Source organism: Malus sylvestris, chromosome 10, assembly GCF_916048215.2.
Source record: "Malus sylvestris chromosome 10, drMalSylv7.2, whole genome shotgun sequence".
Taxonomy (NCBI): Eukaryota; Viridiplantae; Streptophyta; class Magnoliopsida; order Rosales; family Rosaceae; genus Malus; species Malus sylvestris.
This window is the reverse complement of record NC_062269.1, coordinates 6,660,358-6,679,717: the sequence shown is the minus strand read 5'-3', so window position 1 is coordinate 6,679,717 and position 19,360 is coordinate 6,660,358. Positions and strand designations below refer to the sequence as shown.

At 40.5% G+C, this 19,360-nt stretch overlaps 1 protein-coding gene across 2 annotated transcripts in view; it reads right to left on the bottom strand.

Moving 5' to 3' along the window:
- Positions 1 to 14,582, bottom strand: part of LOC126586652 (2-oxoglutarate-dependent dioxygenase 19-like) — a 55,557-nt gene extending 40,975 nt beyond the window's left edge. Inside the window, exons 1-2 of one of the 2 annotated variants that reach the window (XM_050251572.1) lie at positions 14,207 to 14,582; positions 12,937 to 13,968 (exon numbers count right to left, since the gene is read on the bottom strand). In XM_050251572.1, the coding sequence (XP_050107529.1) occupies positions 13,150 to 13,968; positions 14,207 to 14,467 (1,080 nt within the window). In that variant the 5' untranslated portion in view covers positions 14,468 to 14,582 and the 3' untranslated portion in view covers positions 12,937 to 13,149. Of the gene's footprint in view, positions 1 to 12,936; positions 13,969 to 14,206 lie in introns of those variants that run through there. The other variant, XM_050251571.1, reaches the window with a different exon arrangement.
- Positions 14,583 to 19,360: the final 4,778 nt, after the last annotated feature.

The window sequence follows — 19,360 nt, the reverse complement described above, 5'->3', positions numbered from 1 at the left end:
GGCTCTTCCAAATTTCGCCATGAGCTGTTTTAAACTCGCCATTGGGGTGTGTAGGGATGTAGAAAAAGTAATCCACAACTACTGGTGGAGAGGAAATGATCAGAGAATAGGCTGTCATTGGATTTCCTGGGAACGGCTCATGAAACAAAAACAGGCAGATGGTTTGGGTTTTAAGGATATCCAGTGCTTTAACCTCGCTTTCCTTGCTAAGATTGGTTAACGTTTGATCCAAAACCCCACCTCGCTTCTTGCGACTATTTTTAGAGATAAATACTTTCCAAGGAAAGCATTCAAGGATGCTAGAAGAGGGAAGAACATGTCGTGGGCCTGGAAAGGTAATTATGAAGCCCGTATGATACTTCAACATGGTGTAAGGTGGCGGGTATGAGATGGAGAAAGCATATGTATTCGAAAGGATCCGTGGATTCCAAATCCTACAACCTTCTTGGTTACTCTGAAAAGCGGACTAGAAGGAACTATGGTAAGAGATCTAATTGACCCGGTCTCAAAGTCCTGGAAGGAAGAGGTTATCTCGGCTGGTTTCAACCAGGATGAAGTGAGGCAAATTTTAAGCATACCTCTAAGTAAGTCTGGCTGCTGCGACAAACTAGTGTGGCACTATACGGTGAATGGCGATTATTCTGTAAAAACGGGGTATGGAGTGGCAATGAATTTGATGGAGAACGGCGCTCTGGGCAGGAAAGGTCGGGGAGCGCCAAGTGAACACTGCAGGAACAACTTGGTCTGGAAACAGATTTGGAGGTTGCAGGTACCCAACAAAATTAAATTCTTCATCTGGAAGTGCTGCAATAACGCTTTGGCGGTGCGTCACAATCTTCAACGACGCCATATGCGAGTCGAAAATATCTGTGGGGTATGTAACACCTTTGATGAACCTGAAAATCATTTATTCTTCAATTGTGAATTCAGCCATCGATTTTGGTCTTGCTCCCCTCTACATCTAAATTCCCGTGAGCTGGCTGGAGCTGACTTCCTGGGAAGCTGGGATAAAATTTGTACTAGAGTCAAGAATACGGACAAGGGTGAGGAGATTCTCCAGAAGTTTGTTTTCAGTCTCTGGAGACTATGGAAAAATAGAAATGAATTGGTATTCAATGGTGTACACAGATAACACCTGGAAGTCATGACGTTATGGAGGAAGAATATTTCCGAATACCGTGAGGCTCTGTCCCAGGGTCTTGTGGGAGAATGTCAAATGCACTTAAAACCCCACCAGCTGGCGAATCGTTCGTAATCTCACTGAAAGAAACCAAAATTTGGTTCTATCAAGATGAACACCGATGCGGTTTGGTGTAAGTCTTCTCTGCGCACTGGAGTGGGATGGGTGGGCAGTGACTTTGCGGGTCTGCTTCAAGCTGCTGGAGGGTCGGGAACTAGCTTTTGTCACAGTACGGCAGCTGCTGAGGCGTGTGCTATACGGAGCGCTCTGTTGGCCTGCATTGATAATGGCTTTGACAATGTGGTAATTAAATCTGATGCTTTGGTTATCATCCAGATGCTAAAGAAGGAATCTACACATGACTACAGTATTGAATGCATCCTTGGTGACATCGAGCTTCTAGTACAGAGGTTAACGTCTGTGACATTTTCGTTTGTGCCGAGGGAGAGTAACCGTGCGGCTCACTCGGTGGCGAAGTTTGCTTTTCAGAAAGGTGGTGATTTTGTTTGGGATTGTATTGGGCCAGAGTTTTTGTTTAATGTTCTAGCCCACGATGTAAACATTCCTATTCGTCTCTAATCTATCCTATCTTCGGTTTAAAAAAAAAATTGTTCTTTTAGTTTCTTAATTTTTAGGCTTTTAGTTTTTTTAAATTTTTTAGTTTTAATTTTTTATTTTTAATTTAATTTTTTTAATGTTTTAATATCCACGTAACATCTAGTTATTGCCCAAGTGGTGCCCAATCATTGTCCATGTAGACGTCACGTCATCAGTTAAAGGAGATTTTAACAGAAAACTTAATGGATGTATGAAAGTGTTCCTGAATTATGACTTTAAATATCACTCTGGGACGAAAAAAACATGATGTACCAAATGTTGAAAACTAAGAAACTTCAGAGTAAGAAATTGAGATTAGCCCTTTATTTTGTATGCCTTGTAAGCGCGTACTTAGCAAGTTTGTTCTATGAAAATAAAATTATCTATTTAACTCCAAAATTAATTTTAAAATACAAAAGAAAAATAGCATTACGAACAAGTATAATTGCAAGTGACCATTTACCACAGTGGTAGAAAGGTGTTGAATCATTGCATGACAGCATGAGTTCAAACGCCGTTAGTGGCTAATTTAACATCTAATTTGACAAAATTTATCTTTTGACGAAAAAAAGAAGAAGAAGTATAATTAACTAAAGATAAAATATGAAAGAAGTAGATAATTGAACTTTGTAAATTTGTTTAAGTGTGTTGATAAATAAATTTTTGTTTTACTAAACATCTTTTTTATCGTAACTTTTTTTATACAAGATGTGTTTTCACAAGGAAGGGATTCAGTACCTACTTTTTCGATGGGGGATTCTGACACGGTCATTTTGTCTGATTCACCAGAGAACCATTTCCTGTCAACTCAGATAGAGACTAAACGCAAGAGTTAAACTTAAAAGGTTGGATGGCGTTCCTACACATAAAAATTGGTGGAAAATGAGGACCATGATTCTCTCTCCTTTTCTTTTTTCATCTCTTTCTATTTTTTTTTCTCACATTCTATATTTTATTTTATTTTTTTTTATAAAAATTTAGCAAAAGATGTTGATATGATTTAATCGTGACTATTCAAATGAGAAAGAAAAGAAAATGAGAGAAAAAAAGAAGGAAAAGAATCGTACTCAGAAAAATGAAGTCATTTTAACTTGTGTGGGGATTACATTCTGCAGGGGATTAGTTCCCTTGAACAAATGAGAAAGTCAAATTTTCATTTTGAACTAGTTTGTCGGATTTACACTATGTTTAAATGAGAGATTTAAACATAGAATTTTAACATAAGTTAAATTTATAAATTGGAATGCACCAATTTCTTTATTCGGATTTATAAATATAGAAAATTAGAATTTGAGACCTCCAATTCTCAAATTTAAATTTCATATGAATATGTATCATTTCTCATTTTCTATGCGTGAGAGTTTAAATATAACAAATTCCGTATTCAAATCTTATTGTACTTTTAGATTAACCAAACTAGAAAATCACAAATTCTAAAAAATAATATTATGTCATTTTAAAATTTCTTAATAATATTAAAAAAATTCATCCAAACAGAGTGTTAAGGTATTATTTATTCTGGGAAATGAAATTTCAAAGAATCCAATTAATATACATAAACATTCACATTAAAAAAAAGTATGCATATATATGGTTCACCAAACAAAAAGAGAGGTTTCATGGACATATTGTGGATGCAAATTTTCTCTTCTTCGATCTTGGACGATTTTGCACCTACAAAACAACTAGCACCTTAGGTTAAGGCCAAGAGCCTCACGCGCCCACGATGAATGGGGGGGGCTTTGGCCGAAGAACCTCCGATGCCAAAGTTAGAATTTTAGAGAGAAATAGTGTTTAGAATATTTGGGATTTTTTGTAAGAGAATTGGAACTAGTGTTTTGTGAAAATGGGACCCAATTTATAGGAGAGGAAATGGTGATTTATTTTGGGGGGTTATGGAGATAATGGGCTAGTTATTTTGGGGAGTTATGGAAATAATTGGCTAGTTAATTAGCAAATAGTAATAACCTAATTAACTAGCTATTTGAATGTCATAAAAAGGGGGAGAAAATGGCAGCAACAAACAGAAAATAAAGGGCATGGCCAGCCCTAGTGGGTTTTTGGTTATAATTTGGAGGTTTAGTTGATAATTAAGAGATTGATTAGGTAATTAATCCCTTAATTAGTCAATTTTAGGAAATATGAAAGGAATAAGTATATTATTTAGCTAATTGATTAGCTAAATAATGAAATGGGAAATATATGAATAAATTAGGTTTTAAGTTGATACCTATTTTGGGCACTTTTGACTTGGTTGAAGGATAATTGTTTGCTGATTGCACGTAGGAATCCCAGTATACCTCAAGGGTAGTTTTGTCTTTTTTTGTCAAAAATCTACGTGTCGCCTTGTGATTATGTTTGGCTCCACAAATGCCCCCACACCTGTTGGGCTGCTTGTAGGAAAGGGCAACAGGTGTAGAGATTTTCTTGCTTTAGGAAACTTAAGACTGTTTCCTATTTTGATGTTGATTCTCTCTTTAAATGGAAATTAGATCCTTCTAGGAAAGGGAAATAAATTTCTCTCAAAGCCTATTTAATTCCACCTTAAGTGGGTTATTAAATCAACTTTGGAGAGCGATTTATTCTACCCAACAAGAGAGAGAAAGTTAGAGGATATTTGTTCCCCCTCCTCTAGCAATCTTCTACATCTTGCCCGTGCAAAGGACCGTCTTTCGTTGATTTCTTCGTCTTCTCCGTGTCGCACTGATGTAAGAAAAATTTAATTTTTCTTGCCTTCTTCTTGGATAGTGCTATTGCAGGGCAGCCGTCGGGGTGGTGCGGCACGTCGGCTGGCAGGGGCCAGGAGTTGGCTTGGCATGGGTTGAGGAGATGTCGTGGCAGGGACCACTGCTTGGGTAGATTGGCTTGGCTTGAGCCAAGGGCAGCTTGTGCAGCTGGGGTCGAGGATTGTGGCGCTGGGGCGCAGTGCTAGGCGAGCCGCATGGCTCATGTCCTTTGGGCTCTTGGACCTGACTCGGGCCAGGCTGGCGATTGAGAGAAATAAGGAGATTGCGGGTCTCATGGGCTGCTGGAATGTTGGGCATGCATGCCTCCTGCCTGCTGGAATGCTGGGTTGAGCTCCCCTGCTGAGTACCATGAATGTCGTTGGTTGCTTAGTCCTCTTTGCTGAAAGAAATGTGGGCTGCTCCAGAAAGAGGAGGTAAAGAGGATCAAGGCGGATGCATTGGCTCGTCTGATCACTGTCGTGAAGCTTACTATGAATGAAGATGGAAAGAAGAGATCTTCCCCGCCTGCTCATGAGATGCCAGTTAAGAAAAAACTAAAGACTTCTTCTACTGCTTATGAGGGTCTGCTTGTTACCGAGAGGTATGTGATTGACATGACTTCTTCCAATGGGAAGAAAAATAAGGCTGCTAGATCTGAGCATGTGGCGTCTTCCATGTTGAGAAAGGCTAGTACAATTGTGGATAAGATTGCTCAGCGTAAAGGTTTTATCATGCCCCCAGTGCCGAAGTCTGTACCAGGACGTTCTTTGGGAGCCAAGTTCGGTTCACCTTTGTAGAGACTTGCTATTATGAAGAGTGGTAAGGTGGACTCTGCTGCTAAAGTGGCACCAAAGCCTGCTCCCTTTGCTGCTGAGATTGATTCGCCTCAGATTCAAGATCGTAAGCTTGCAATTTCTGAGCTTCGTTTTGCTGCTTATGCTAAGAAGGGAGTGGATGAGCTTCTCTATTTCTCCAGAAGACTTGCTTGCTTTTATTTTTAAGGCTTCCATTGGTGAAGTAGTTGGAGAAGTTAGTGCCCAGACTGGGGCAGCCGGGGGTGAAGCGCCGGATGAAGGTGTGGCGACCGAGTAGTCGTGGGATGTCGAAGCTGCTGTAGTGTAGTATTTTAGGTAGCCTTTAGGATTTTCTTTGTTTTTCCTTGTAGCTCTTATTTTGCTTGAACTCCTTCGGCCTTTGCTAGTTGTTTATAAACATGTTTTCCTTCGTTTTTCTTCATCTTCACTTCTTTTGTTCATGCCCTAACCTTTAGACTTGATAGACCAGTGGCAGGCATGCTACTTTTTTATAAGCAAACTCGCATAGCCTATGCAGCCGTAGGTGTTGGTGTAGAACTTTGCAAAGTTGTTAGCCATAGGGTTGGCAGCCGGATGCCTTACTTACAGAAGCATACAAGTCCGCGTAACCACTAGGTTATTAACCTTGACTTTCTTCAATTCCGTAGGTTGCGTAGCAAGTATCACAACACTTGAGAACTTGGTGTAGGTTGTTCCGTGCTTGGCAGAGGTGAAGCTTATCGACTACATAGCATGTCGGCAGTGGATAAAACTTCGTATATGCGCGCTAGCTTGTTTAACCTTTCACAAGAATGTGCAGTTGCCTAAGTCTAGCGCGGCTTTACTGCTCGAAGGGCAAGCCGTAGGCAGTCTTCCGGAATCCGTAGGCTACCTTAGTGCACTCAGTAGCAGCTTTAGGATTCCAGGGCAGCCGTCCATCGAATGTACTGTGTAATGTGCCCTCTCCGTCTCTAGGGCCCGGTTCCCCACAGATTAGGCCAAGAGACCCAAAATCCTTCAGTTAGCTAAGCCTTGAAAAAGACCATTGCGGCTACTTCTAGGAATCCCGGCGCAAGCCATCGTGCATCTAGTTATACTAGGGCAGCCAGGCTCATCCACGTCTGGATATTCGGAGTGTAAAGTTTATCCTCCCGTCTTGGAGAGCTGACCCATATGGGTGTCGGGGAATTGGTTTACCCTCTTGCACTGGAGAGCAATTAGTTTACCCTCTCGCACTGGAGAGCATGGTTGGTCCCTCGGGGGGCGCAATTCCTGCGATGGGTCCCTAAGAAGGGCGCAATCTTCTTTTGAAGTTTCGGAGTGATCAGTTGTTATAAGCATGCAGCCGAGCCAAGTTGTGATTACTTCTGAATTCCTCATTGAAAAACGAGTGAAACGAACGAGAACTTAGCTGTAAGGTAGGAACTGCATAACAACTGGATAGTCCTCGACTTGTGAGGTGGTGCCCGTCGAGCTTCTTGAGTCTTCGGGCTTTGATGTAGTGGGAGGTCACACATGGTACTTCTTCAGATTGTAGGCGCTCCACTACTTTTTGATCTTTTTATCGTTTCATGGTAGCGGGGGTATAATTACTCGTGCCGCCTATTCTGCTGAGCTTGTACACACCTTCCCAGATGAGATCCATCTTTTTGGATGTTTCGGCCTGCCTATTGCCTTGAGGATATCTCGGCATGGACATATGCTGCTTGATGCCATATTTTTGGAAGAACTTCGCCAAATCTTTGCCCATGAATTGCAGGCCGTTGTTGGTGACGATGGATTAAGAGATGCCAAATCGGTAAATGATGTTCCTCCATATGAAGCGCTCTATGTCCGTCTGAATTGTGGTCGTCATGGGCTCTGCTTCCACCTATTTAGTGAAGTAGTCGGTTGCCACGAACCACGGCTGCTCACGAGCCTTTGTAGTTGGATGCGCCGTTGACATGCGAATGCCAGAAATCTCCATTGAGGGAATATGTGCGGCTAAAGTGTGATCGACTGCCTTCGGGGCATCGTTGGGCCGAGTTGTTACGTTCGTCAGAAAATTTTGCATCTGCCAGGGTCTATGCCTTTATCGCCGCCAGTTTAGATTCGACAGAATAGTGCGTCATGATGATGACTGCAGGTAACTGTAGAATACAGGTAGTCGGGCCCCCAGCTCTTCTCGCATGATGGTAGAGCTTATTGCTACTTTAGATACCGTCAAACATGCGAATAAGTCATCCGCTGTTTCTAGGGATGTGATGTCGGGTACTTCTTCAAGTCCTTGAATATGCATTGGCGAGCCTCATCCTAAAGTGCATGCTTCTCTGCTAAAGCAAAAGAGTCTGCCAGAGTTAGATCTTCTTTCATGATCAATTTTCCGAATAACGGGTGGTCTGCTGGAAGTCCTTTTTGGAAGGCTGCTCTAGCTATCGAGTCGTTGCATCCGACTATTTTTGCCTTCTCTACTTTGAACCTCCTCACATAGTCGCGAAGTGACTCATTTGGGTTCTTCTTGACGTCGAACAAATGGTCAGACTTCTTTTTTATCGAGCGATAGGATGAATATTCTTTGGTGAAAACCAAAGAAAGTTCGTAGAAATTTCGGATGGATTGTGGCGGCAGGGTGTAGAACCAATCTTGCGCCTCGCCTTGTAGAGTGGTGGCGAATATCTTGCACATGAGATCATCGTTGTTTCGATAAAGGATCATTGCACTTTGGTAACGTTTTAAGTGTCTCTCCGGGTCTTCATCCCCTTTGAAAGATGTGAAATGTGGCATGCTGAACTCGCGTGGAGGCTCTGCCTGCTAGATCTCCTCCGTGAAGGGTGACCTGCTTATGTTGGTTATGTTCCGTCGTAGTGCCTCGTCGGTGACCTCGTTGCATTGGAAATCATGTAATCGCTTGGTCAAGAGTCTCTCTACTTCTTCCTGAATTTGCCTTTGTTGGGTAGCGGAGCTCTTGGCTGCCCCCAGTCATGACTTGCTGGTCTAGGCTGCTCTTCCATGTGTTTGGCTCGTCTATGCCGCGGATGCAGTGCTTGTGGTGCGTTCCTAGTAGGCGAGCGAGTTCTTCGCAGGCTGCTGGTTGAACTTGAGCTGGATTGAGTGACTGCTTCTCTCCGTCCGTCATGCTGCCGACTCTGATGTGAGGTGGATGACGCTCCTTGTGGGCTTTGCTGCGAATAGACACTTTGCCCGGAAGGTTGTTCATGTTGACTATCAGAGTATGACCCCAACCGTGAATGTATGCTCCTCCGTGGGCCTAGTCGAGAGTGCATGCTCCTTCGCGCTCTAAGACGGGAATGTACACTGCCCAAACGTTCGGCTCGTGGCTGGTCGAGTGGCTACTTGCCAGGACGCTGCTGGAAATGTCCGTCTGCACGTTGGATCCCGATGCGTTGCAAAAGTTGATTCACCAAGGTTGTCTGTTGTGCAAGGGCGCTCGTCAACTCTATGACTTGTCGAGACAAGTGTTGTTCGCCATTTAGATTGGAAGAGCTTGGAAGGAATGCGCCTCCTTGGGCAGTGGAAGAGTGGTAGACTCCGGGCGCGAGATTTGAGTTGGGAAATGTCAAATCCGTGAAAAAATATGGTGAGAATGCTCCCGGCTCGATAGTAGGTCCAGATGGTTGAGATAGTCTTGGGCCGACTTGGGCTGCTTGGAAAGCCACGGGAGTAGTCTGGGCCTTGGCTGCTCGTCGGGAGCAGGCTGGGTCACGAGAGCAGACTGCTTGGCAGAAGCAGGTTGGGCCGTGAGAGTGGGCTGCTCGACGGAAGCAGGCTGGACCACGGGAGTGGGCTGCTCGTCGGGAGCAGGCTGGGCCACGAAAGCAGGCTGCTTGGTAGGAGCAGGCTGGGCCACGGGAGTGGGCTGCTCGATGGAAGCAGGCTGGGTCACGAGAGCAGGCTGCTTGGCAGGAGCAGGTTAGGCCGTGAGAGTGGGCTGCTCGACGGAAGCAGGCTGGACCATGGGAGTGGGCTGCTCGTCGGGAGCAAGCTGGGTCACGAGAGCAGGCTGCTTGGCAGAAGCAGGCTGGGCCGCGAGAGCAGGTTGCTTGGCGGGAGCAAGCTGGGCCATGGAAGTGGGCTGCTTGACGGAAGCAGGCTGGACCACGGGAGTGGGCTGCTTGTCGGGAGCAGGCTGGACCACGGGAGTGGGTTGCTCGTCGGGAGCAGGCTGGGTCACGAGAGCAGGCTGGGCCACGGGAGTGGGCTGCTCGACGGAAGCAGGCTGCTCAATGCGCGGTGCATGTGAATGCGAGGCTTGGGCTTGGGTCCACATAAACTTGGATGGCACGGCTTGGGTCGTGGTCTTGGTACCGTGAGCCTTGGATGGCACGGCTCGGGCCGTGGTGAAAGCTCCATGGACCTCGCCACGAATGGCTACCGAAGTAGCCACCGCAGTGGTTCCCATGGTGGCCGTGGTGAAGGCACCATGGACCTCGCCGTGGGTGGCTACCGAGGTAGCCACCGCGGTGGTTCCCATGGTGGAAACTCGTGGTGGTGATGCCGCTCCCCTTATTGTCGCATTTTGCCTCACGGATCTCCGCAATCCCATTTCTTGTATATTAGAATTTTCACTTATGGAATTTTCTAAATTTCTAGTCATTATATTTTTATCAAAGAACCTTTGCAAGTAAAAAATTCTAATAATAAGAACGTATGAAAAATATTCAAATGGACTAGAAAATAAAGAAAAAACCTTTTTGTGCGAGAGTCTTCTACGAGTATGGATTTCAACTCTCAATGAAAGCACCAATTTGTGAATGCAAATTTTCTCCTCTTCGATCTTGGACGATTTTGCACCTACAAAACAACTAGCACCTTTGGTTAAGGCCAAGAGCCTCACACGCCCACGATGAATGGGGGGGGCTTTGGCCGAAGAACCTCCGATGCCAAAGTTAGAATTTTAGAGAGAAATAGTGTTTAGAATATTTGGGATTTTTTGTAAGAGAATTGGAACTAGTGTTTTGTGAAAATGGGACCCAATTTATAGGAGAGGAAATGGTGATTTATTTTGGGGGGTTATGGAGATAATGGGCTAGTTATTTTGGGGAGTTATGGAAATAATTGGCTAGTTAATTAGCAAATAGTAATAACCTAATTAACTAGCTATTTGAATGTCATAAAAAGGGGGAGAAAATGGCAGCAACAAACAGAAAATAAAGGGCATGGCCGGCCCTAGTGGGTTTTTGGTTATAATTTGGAGGTTTAGTTGATAATTAAGGGATTGATTAGGTAATTAATCCCTTAATTAGTCAATTTTAGGAAATATGAAAGGAATAAGTATATTATTTAGCTAATTGATTAGCTAAATAATGAAATGGGAAATATATGAATAAATTAGGTTTTAAGTTGATAACTATTTTGGGCACTTTTGACTTGGTTGAAGGATAATTGTTTGCTGATTGCACGTAGGAATCCCGGTTTACCTCAAGGGTAGTTTTGTCTTTTTTTGTCAAAAATCTACATGTCGCCTTGTGATTATTTTTGGCTCCACACATATGGCTTGCATCACTTTGGTTAAATGCTAATTTACGCATCACTTACAGCATGAGATGACACACTATAGGTAATATAAAAATGTAGTCTCCTTAGCATTACAAAATATTGGAGAGTTATAATATAGTAGGAATTTGAAGATACATCGCCATGAGAATTTATCAAATATAGCCAAAATTTACACTCTAATTTTATAAATATCAATTTTAATAAAAACTATCAAATATATATGAAATTTCACTGGAATAGACTTCAATACCCTTGAAGTTAATAACAAACCTAACCCTAAATCCAAACACTGTTTGATAAAATTATGGCAAGTCCACCTGTTTATGAATGAACCTGAATTCATTTCCATGAAAACTTGGTATTGTCACCTCACAGTCTCATCCCCACTTCCCAATCAATCAGAAATGCTCGTGTGTTTGTTTGTTTACATGCAATTGTGATGGGCTTTTGACAAAAGGTAGAGCTCCTGATGATCGGTGAACAGATGGCAACATGTCGTCGTTGCTCCCAATTAGCCAGACCCTCCTTCAACTTTGCCAATATATTTCTTTTGATTTGTTAGGTTTTCAAGGCATACCAAAAGTATAAGAACAAAAATTAATTAATTTTTTAATTTTTTTTAATTGAACATTTCAAAATAATATGAAGGAGAACAATAAGCAGAGGCCCGAAGGGGAGAGGGTTGCGGCGGTGGGTGGTCCGGTAACAAATACGCATTATTGTTGTGAGTTTGAATGAAAAGGAACTCCAACGATTTTAGGTGTAATGTAATTTGATTTTAATTTTTAGGGTAGTTTGGTCTATTTAAACATGGTTTTTTTTTTGTTGCTATAATTGATAGTTTTTATTAAAACTGACATTTATGAAATTAGAGAGTAAATATTGGTGTTAGTGTAACTTGATTTGTCATTGCCCTCCCCAGATGGGTGGAACTGCTAAACTCCGGTATATCATTGGGGTATATAAACGACTCCTATGTATGGAGAGATTTTTCAGTGTGACCGGTACACAGAATGGTACACCATGTGTCATTATATAAATGATGAGATATGTGTGCTAAAAAGTTAATTACTTAAAAAATAAAATTTATCACCACTTCTATTAAAACACATGATGTACCACTAGTATTCCCGTCACAACTAAATATTTCTCCTATGTATGACGAGAAGCTCCCATGGATTTACACACTACCTAGCTAGGAATTTAATAACTTAAAAAATAAAATTTCTCACCACGTTTATTAAAACATATAATGTACCACTTATGTTTTTGTTACAACTAAAAATTTCTCCAATCGATGACTAGAAGCTCCCACTGATTTAAACACTACCTAGCTAGGAATCTTTAGGCTATCAGAAATCAATTAATGTTGATGATATTAATGTGATGATATGAGAAGGCCCCACTGATTTACACAAGACATAGACCCGCATCGCAAGAAACGTTGGACAATAACTCAGCAAGCTGCTCTGATAGCGAATCAAAGTTCATACAGGAGCATATATTATTCGAAAAATTAATATCTGATCCATAATTTTTATTGTTTATTTATTAAGATCTTATTAGTTTTTAAATTTTAATTCAAATCTCTAGCAATAATGTGATAATGAATTTACATGTTTATTATATAATTTTTTAATATAAAAATTAGTAATTAATTTAGGGTTTAATACTCTCACCTCTATTAAATTTCTAATTAATTTTCAATTCAAACATTTCCAAAATAATAAAAAATTAAATTAAATTAAGTTTGTACCTATTAGTTTTTTTTATATATAAAAAGATTCTCAGTTTTTTAATCTTAAATGTACTCATTCATATAATTTTTCAATTTTTTAAAACTTAAATGCACTCATTCTCAAATATATCAATTTGTTATATGTAAAATGTACCCTCTTTTTTTAATATAAAATCCATTCAAAATTTTAATCCATGTTTAAATTTATATGGGTACATTCTTTTTCGTTGATTTGAGAATGTATCCATGTTTTGGTACAATAACATTTTGTTAATTTTGGTTAATGTACCCATACATATATGTACACACACACACACACAATATAATAGAGAGTATAATTTATATTTTATTATTTTTAATCCCATAAATTATGGATTTTATTTAAAATCTCATTAATATAAACAATTACAAATTTTAATTTTTAATTTTTAATTTAAAAAATATAGTAACTTACATTATTACATTAATGTCAGGGATCTCAATAAAAAACTAAAAACTAACAAGGTTTCAATCAAAGAATATTGATAGCTAGAGATTACATCCAAAGTGTCCCTATATTATTCTACATAAAGAAAACAGAGAAACGCCGGCAAGCCGGCCACCATGCATTTATTTTCTTCAACTGTCCTTGACCCTTAGGTGGTCCAAGCAAGGCATCATGTAGGCAGCGGGGCTTGCCTGAAGTTCCATGAATTTCTCATACGTCATTCCGATGTACTTTGCTTTTTCGCTTTCCTTTTCTAGCAACTCTGGGATCGGTACGGCAGGGGTGTCGAGTGCCGGTCCATGTGGTACGGCGATCGATATCCTAGTAGCTGTGTTGTTCACAGTTGCTCGATGCCATATGCTTTTGTACTTGTCGTTTGTCAGAATCTGCATTTGATCACCGACGTTAACAATAAAAGCGCCCGGGGCAGCATTCACCAAGACCCACTGATCATTGTGCTTGACTTCAAGGCCACACATATCATTCTGAATAAGGAGAGTCACTAGTCCATGATCTGTATGAGGAGGAATACCAATTGCCAGGTCGGGCTGTGGGCAAGCCGGGTAGTAGTTCGCTGCCAGAATTTGGCAGCCGCGATCCCAGTTCATGGCCTTGGTAATGTAATCGGCCTCCAATCCCAAACTCTCCGATATTCCATTCAATATTTCGGTTGCCACTGCACGGGTTCTTTTGCTGAACTCCAATGAAACTTCACTGTATCCAGCAGGTTTGTAGAGTGAGTTGAATTCGGGGTGTGCGATGACCTTGAGATAATCCCTCCAAAGACGAACTTTGTCAATTGCGACGTTGAAGCTGGTGCCGCACTTGATTGGGTCCAACAGATTCTTTGTATGAAACTCATTCTTCTCCTCCTCCGGTAGCTCAAAAAATTTTCGGCACACGTCGATCATTTCTTTCATCAAGCTCTCTGGTACACCGTGGTTGATCACCTAAAAGACATCAAGTGCATGAAAATATTATTTCATGTTTCATATTAGCAATAACCATTTTGTTTTTTATTTTTCATTTTTTTGAAATTAAAATCTGAAAACTTGTGACTATTTTAGTTTTCAATTTAATATTTTTTTTAAATAAAAACTTGAAACGAAATAGTTATCAAACTACAATTTTATTAGTTAATTTTGCACCTGTTCAAGCATACATAATTAATAAAAAGTGTGAATATACCTGAAAGAAACCCCAATCTTGGCAAGCTTTTCCTAGCTTCTGGATCATTTGTGCCCGTTCATCTGGGGAGTCAGAGGTGAGAAGAGCAAAATCAATGATGGGGATTGAGTGTTCTGGGTCGTTTGCATCTCCCTTATCGTTGGGATCCATGATGTAGGCGTACTCGGAAGGTACAGAAGTGAGAGCATCTGAACCGGCTAAGGTTTTGATGCTTGCTACATTGGGCTCGGATGCATCCACTGAAGTCACTGTAGGTGCCATTGGTGGAAGGAGAGAGAAAGAAGCTGAGAATACTAGTCTTATTTTTGTATATCCAGAAGGAAGGAGGTGAGGGAAAGGAAAGTTAATTGTTTGAATGGTGTGGAGAAATATGGAAAAGGGAGTTGGTATTTATAGAGCAGAATGGCAGGATAATATATGGCTGACTCTACTCGTGAGAAATATTTACAAGGCAATCACTCTTACGCTCCTACTCTTACCCCATAAGTTGGCCAACGCTGACCGAAGTTTCAAATCTGTCGTCCAGCAAGAATAAAATATATATTAATTTGTTGTTAACCTACATGTATGGGCAATATATTAGTTTTTGGAAGTCCATAATGTGTAAACTACATTTAAACTATTTCTCTAATAGAGATAAGACATACTTGTATTGTTATGGTTTAAATGTGGTTTACAAAGGAAAACATTAGGGAGACATTTATTTAGACAAAATTTGTAATCATATGATGTGCTACCAATAAAAAATAAATTCGTTAATCAAGCACTGGAGTAATAAAAAAAAATTATCAATAACAACTTCATGTGATTTATAAAATATAGTTTAACTTTAAACACATGGTATACCTAGAATTACTCGGTCTACAAAATGCAGTCTCCCTGCATCACCCACTCTAATAAAAGTAAAGTACACAATATATATAGGTCTCACTTCTTTATAAAAATGATTTAGATGTAGTCAAAAGTTTGATTAAGAAAAAAAAGATGTGGTCAACAAAATATTTTTCCCAATATTTTCTATGCAACAATCATACTATGCTACTAGATAAACAATTAAACATGTGATATGATAGTTCACCCCAACATTCTCCACTTGTTCGACTATTGTTGAGCAGTTTTTGGAAATCAAACGGACCTCTTCAGCTTGTCCAACTATTGTTGAGCCGTTTTTGGAAATCAAACAGACCTCTCCAGAAGGTAATTTAATGTGGCCGATTTCCCCTCTTTTGCAAGGGGTTTTTGAGATGAAAAAAAAAACAATTGCAGGTTTCTTTTTTTGTTTTGAACAAATAATATTTCTTGTTTTATTTATACCTTTGCTTTGCATTGAAAAAGAAAAAACTGATAAAAAAAAATGATATGATTCAACCTCAAACACTAATTAATGTACAATACATGTAAAAGATATGTATAGATATAAACAGTTAAACATGTCATACATGGAATAAAGTATAATTAATTTTCAATTAGAGTTCTCTAATAGAGATAAGACATACTTGTATTGTTATGGTTTAAATGTGGTTTACTACAATTTATAAGCTTAGGGGTGCATTCGGTATGAAAATAAAAATAAGCTGACGTGTAATCGTAGTCATCGGACCATTTCAATAAAGTGGACTATTTCTAATGGGGCTAAAAAATGGACTTACATTAAATTTTCTCTATATTAATTCTTAGAAGTCTATATTATGTAAATCACATTTAAATTATTTCTCTAATACAGATGAGACATACTTGTGTAGAAGACCCTATATCTATTCGAGAGATGGTTTAGTTGTGGTCTAAAAAGGTAAAATGTTAGGAAAACATTTTTAGATCACATTTGTAAACCATACAATATGTCACCAATAGAAAACAAATTCGTTAATTAAGCATTTAAATGATAAAATATCATCAACAACATTATGTGGTTTACAAAATATGATTTAAATATATAGTCTTCCTTACATCACCATCTCTCTGATAGATATAGGGTCCATAATTATATTTTAAAGACAATTTAGATGCAATCTACAAAATATTAGCTCCCCCAACATTTTCCTATGCAATAATCATACTACTACTAGGATGTAGGAAAACCAAAATTTGACAAGGGACTGCCTATGGACATGTTATATAATACATTCATTATCTAATAGTAAGATATACAACTAAAATGATATAGTATTTGTGGATGCAAATTTCCGCCTTCTTCTCCTTTGACAAAAATGCACCTACAAAATAAAAACACTTACGCTTACGGCCAAGAGCCTCACGCGCCCATGATGAATTTGGGGGGGAGGGGCTTTGGCCGAAGAATCTCCAATGCCAAAATTAGAATTTTAGAAAGAAAGTTAGGGGATTTTTGGGAGAGATTGAACTTCATTTTTTGTGGAGAAATGAGACTATATATAGGGGTGTGGCCGGCCCTATATGGAGAATAGGGACGGGCCACTTATGGTGGTAATTTGAATATAATTGCAAGACATTATGTGAAATAATATCTTGCAATTAATTTGGTAATTAATCCTAAATTGAATAGGAAAATTGGGAGTTACCTTTTGAGTAAGGATTTGATGAGGAATGATAAGATGAATTTGAATAAATACCATCTTTGACTCTTTCTTGATTGAGCCGTTATTGTCTATTGCATGAACGTGAGAATCCCGATGTGTCTCGAGGGTAATTTTGTCCTTTTTACCTAAAAGTCCACGTGCCGCCTCTATAATTTTCTTGATTATTTTTTACTCCACAAATGCCCCCACACCTGTTGGGCTACTTGCAGGAAAGGGCTGATGTGTAGAGATCTTTTCTAGCTTTAGGAAATAATATTGTTTCCTATTTTGATGTAGATTCCCTCATTAATTAGAATTTAGATCCTTCTAGGAAAGGGAAATAAATCACTTCTAAAGTCTATTTATGTCTACCTTAAGTAGATGATTAAATCAACTTCAGAGAGAAATTTATTTTACCCTACAAGAGAGAGAAAGCTAAAGGATATTTGTTCACATTTGCCCTTGCAAATGACCGTCTTTCATTGCTTTCTTCGTCTTCACACCACACCAAGATAAGAAAAAATTAATTTTTTTCCTTGTCTTTGTAATTTTCAGGAGCCTCGGGGCTTGAAATTTGGCTCGACAGGGGTTAAGAATGTGTCAAAAATTGGTTGGGGAGCCACGACATAGTTGCTACTATGGAGCAGCTTGGTGCGACGGCGGCTGGCTGGGCTAGGTGACGCTCAGCTTGGGCCGAGCTGATGAGCGCTAGGCTGGACCTAGCACGGGCCAGGCTATCGTGATGGATTGGGTCAAGGAGGTGCAGGCCTTCTTTTTGCTGGGCTCGGGCCTGTGTGTGAGAAGAGATAAGGATGCACGGGAGCACCAACCCTCCCTCTATTTGGATTGGGTCGAGAGGGGAGATAGGAGCCAACGCGAGCTGGGCTCTCTTAGCTGCTATCTTTCGGCCGTGAAACCTAATTTTTTTTTTTTGTGCAGCCATCTAACGAATTTTCCTCGCGTCTTTGTAGAATTTCCTTGAGTATGTCTTTTTCAAGCCACAAAAGTGATGATGGTGTGTCATCGTTCTATCGTCAAGGCAGGTCTTTGAGTAAGGTAGGCTACTTTAAGGCTGCTCACTTCAAAATTAGTTCCGATGACAACTTTCTTTAGGCATATAGGCACGCCATTCCTTCGGGGTGGCCATGTCAAGGAAGTTAGCAGTCGTGAGCCATGTAGTAGGGCTCAGAGAGCCATCAAGTTTCACCTCTATTACTTTGTGTTAGGATTTACTTTTCCCATGCCGCGTTTCTTCCAAGAAGTGCTTTGCTCCATGAAGTGTGCCCCCGCTTAATGTTCTTTAAATGTGGTCTATGTGATGGCAGGATTCCTCAATCTTAGCCAATTCTTCGACTTGGATTTGACCGTCAACAAATTTTGGTACTTCTTTGACATAGGCCACATTGAAGGAGTTGGGTAGTGATCTCGTCATAGGCTATTCAATCATTCGAGCAAGGGAGATCATGATTGGGCCAGGGAGACTTTGGAGATAAGTGGATAGTAGGAGTCTGATTCTTCCCTTGAGTTGTGTGTTCCAACGACTTTTATCATCGGTAAGTAGACGACTTAGTCTCTAGGCTGCTTTGTACTTTTGATGAGCTGCCCTCTGATTTATTGATTGTCCTTTTCTGCTTATGTACACTGCAAGAAAACATGGATTAGGTGACAACATTTTATGTGACGCCTATATATTCATCACATTTTAGTATAATAGGTGAGGAATTTAAAAAAAGCGTCACACACATATTATTGTGGGATACAAAACAATTTTGGAATGTTGTTCGTCACATAGCAAGCCTAAATTCCTCACAAATTTTTGGCACCAAATTTTGCCCCCCAATTGTTTTCACTGGGTGACAAAAAGATTAGGTTCTTCACATAACCTAAGATTAGGTGACCTAGGTATGTGAGAAAAGTCAATTCATCATCATTTGTTTTACTAAAGGCATAGGGAAAAAATTAAAACAAAAAAACATACATTTCGCTTGGAAGGTTGCTCATGTTGATTATCAGAGTATGGCCCCAACTGTGAGTATATGCTCGTCCGTGGGCCTAGCTGAGAGTGCACGCTCTTCCGCACGCTAAGACGAGAGTATCCGCTATCTTAGGAACCTAGTCGGGAGTGTACACTTCCAGAACGCTCAGTTCTTGACTGGTCGAATGGCTGCTTGCTGGGACATTGCTGAAGAGGTTCGTCGTCTACCCTTGTCCTACTTCGAGACACCTCGTTTAAGGTGCGCTACAATAGCTGATTCACTAAGGTCGTCTGTTGTACGAGGGCGCTTGTCATCTCTATGACTTATTGAAACAAGTGTGGTTCACCATTTGGGTCGGAAGAGCTTAAACGGTATGCGTCTTCTTGAGTAGTGGAAGTGTAATGGACACTAGATGAGAGATTTGAGTTGGAAAATGTTAAATATGAGGAGAAATGGGGTGAAAATACCCTCGGTTCAATCGTTGGTCCAGAAATCTGAAGTCGGGACGGTTGAACTGGTTTAAACCGGTTTGGGCTGCTAAAAGGGCCACAAGAGTGGGCTGCTCCGCATATGGCGCATGTGGGTACTGGGCCTGGGCTAGGCTTGGGAGCGCACTGGGCTCGCACCAGGTCGCGGCTTGGGCC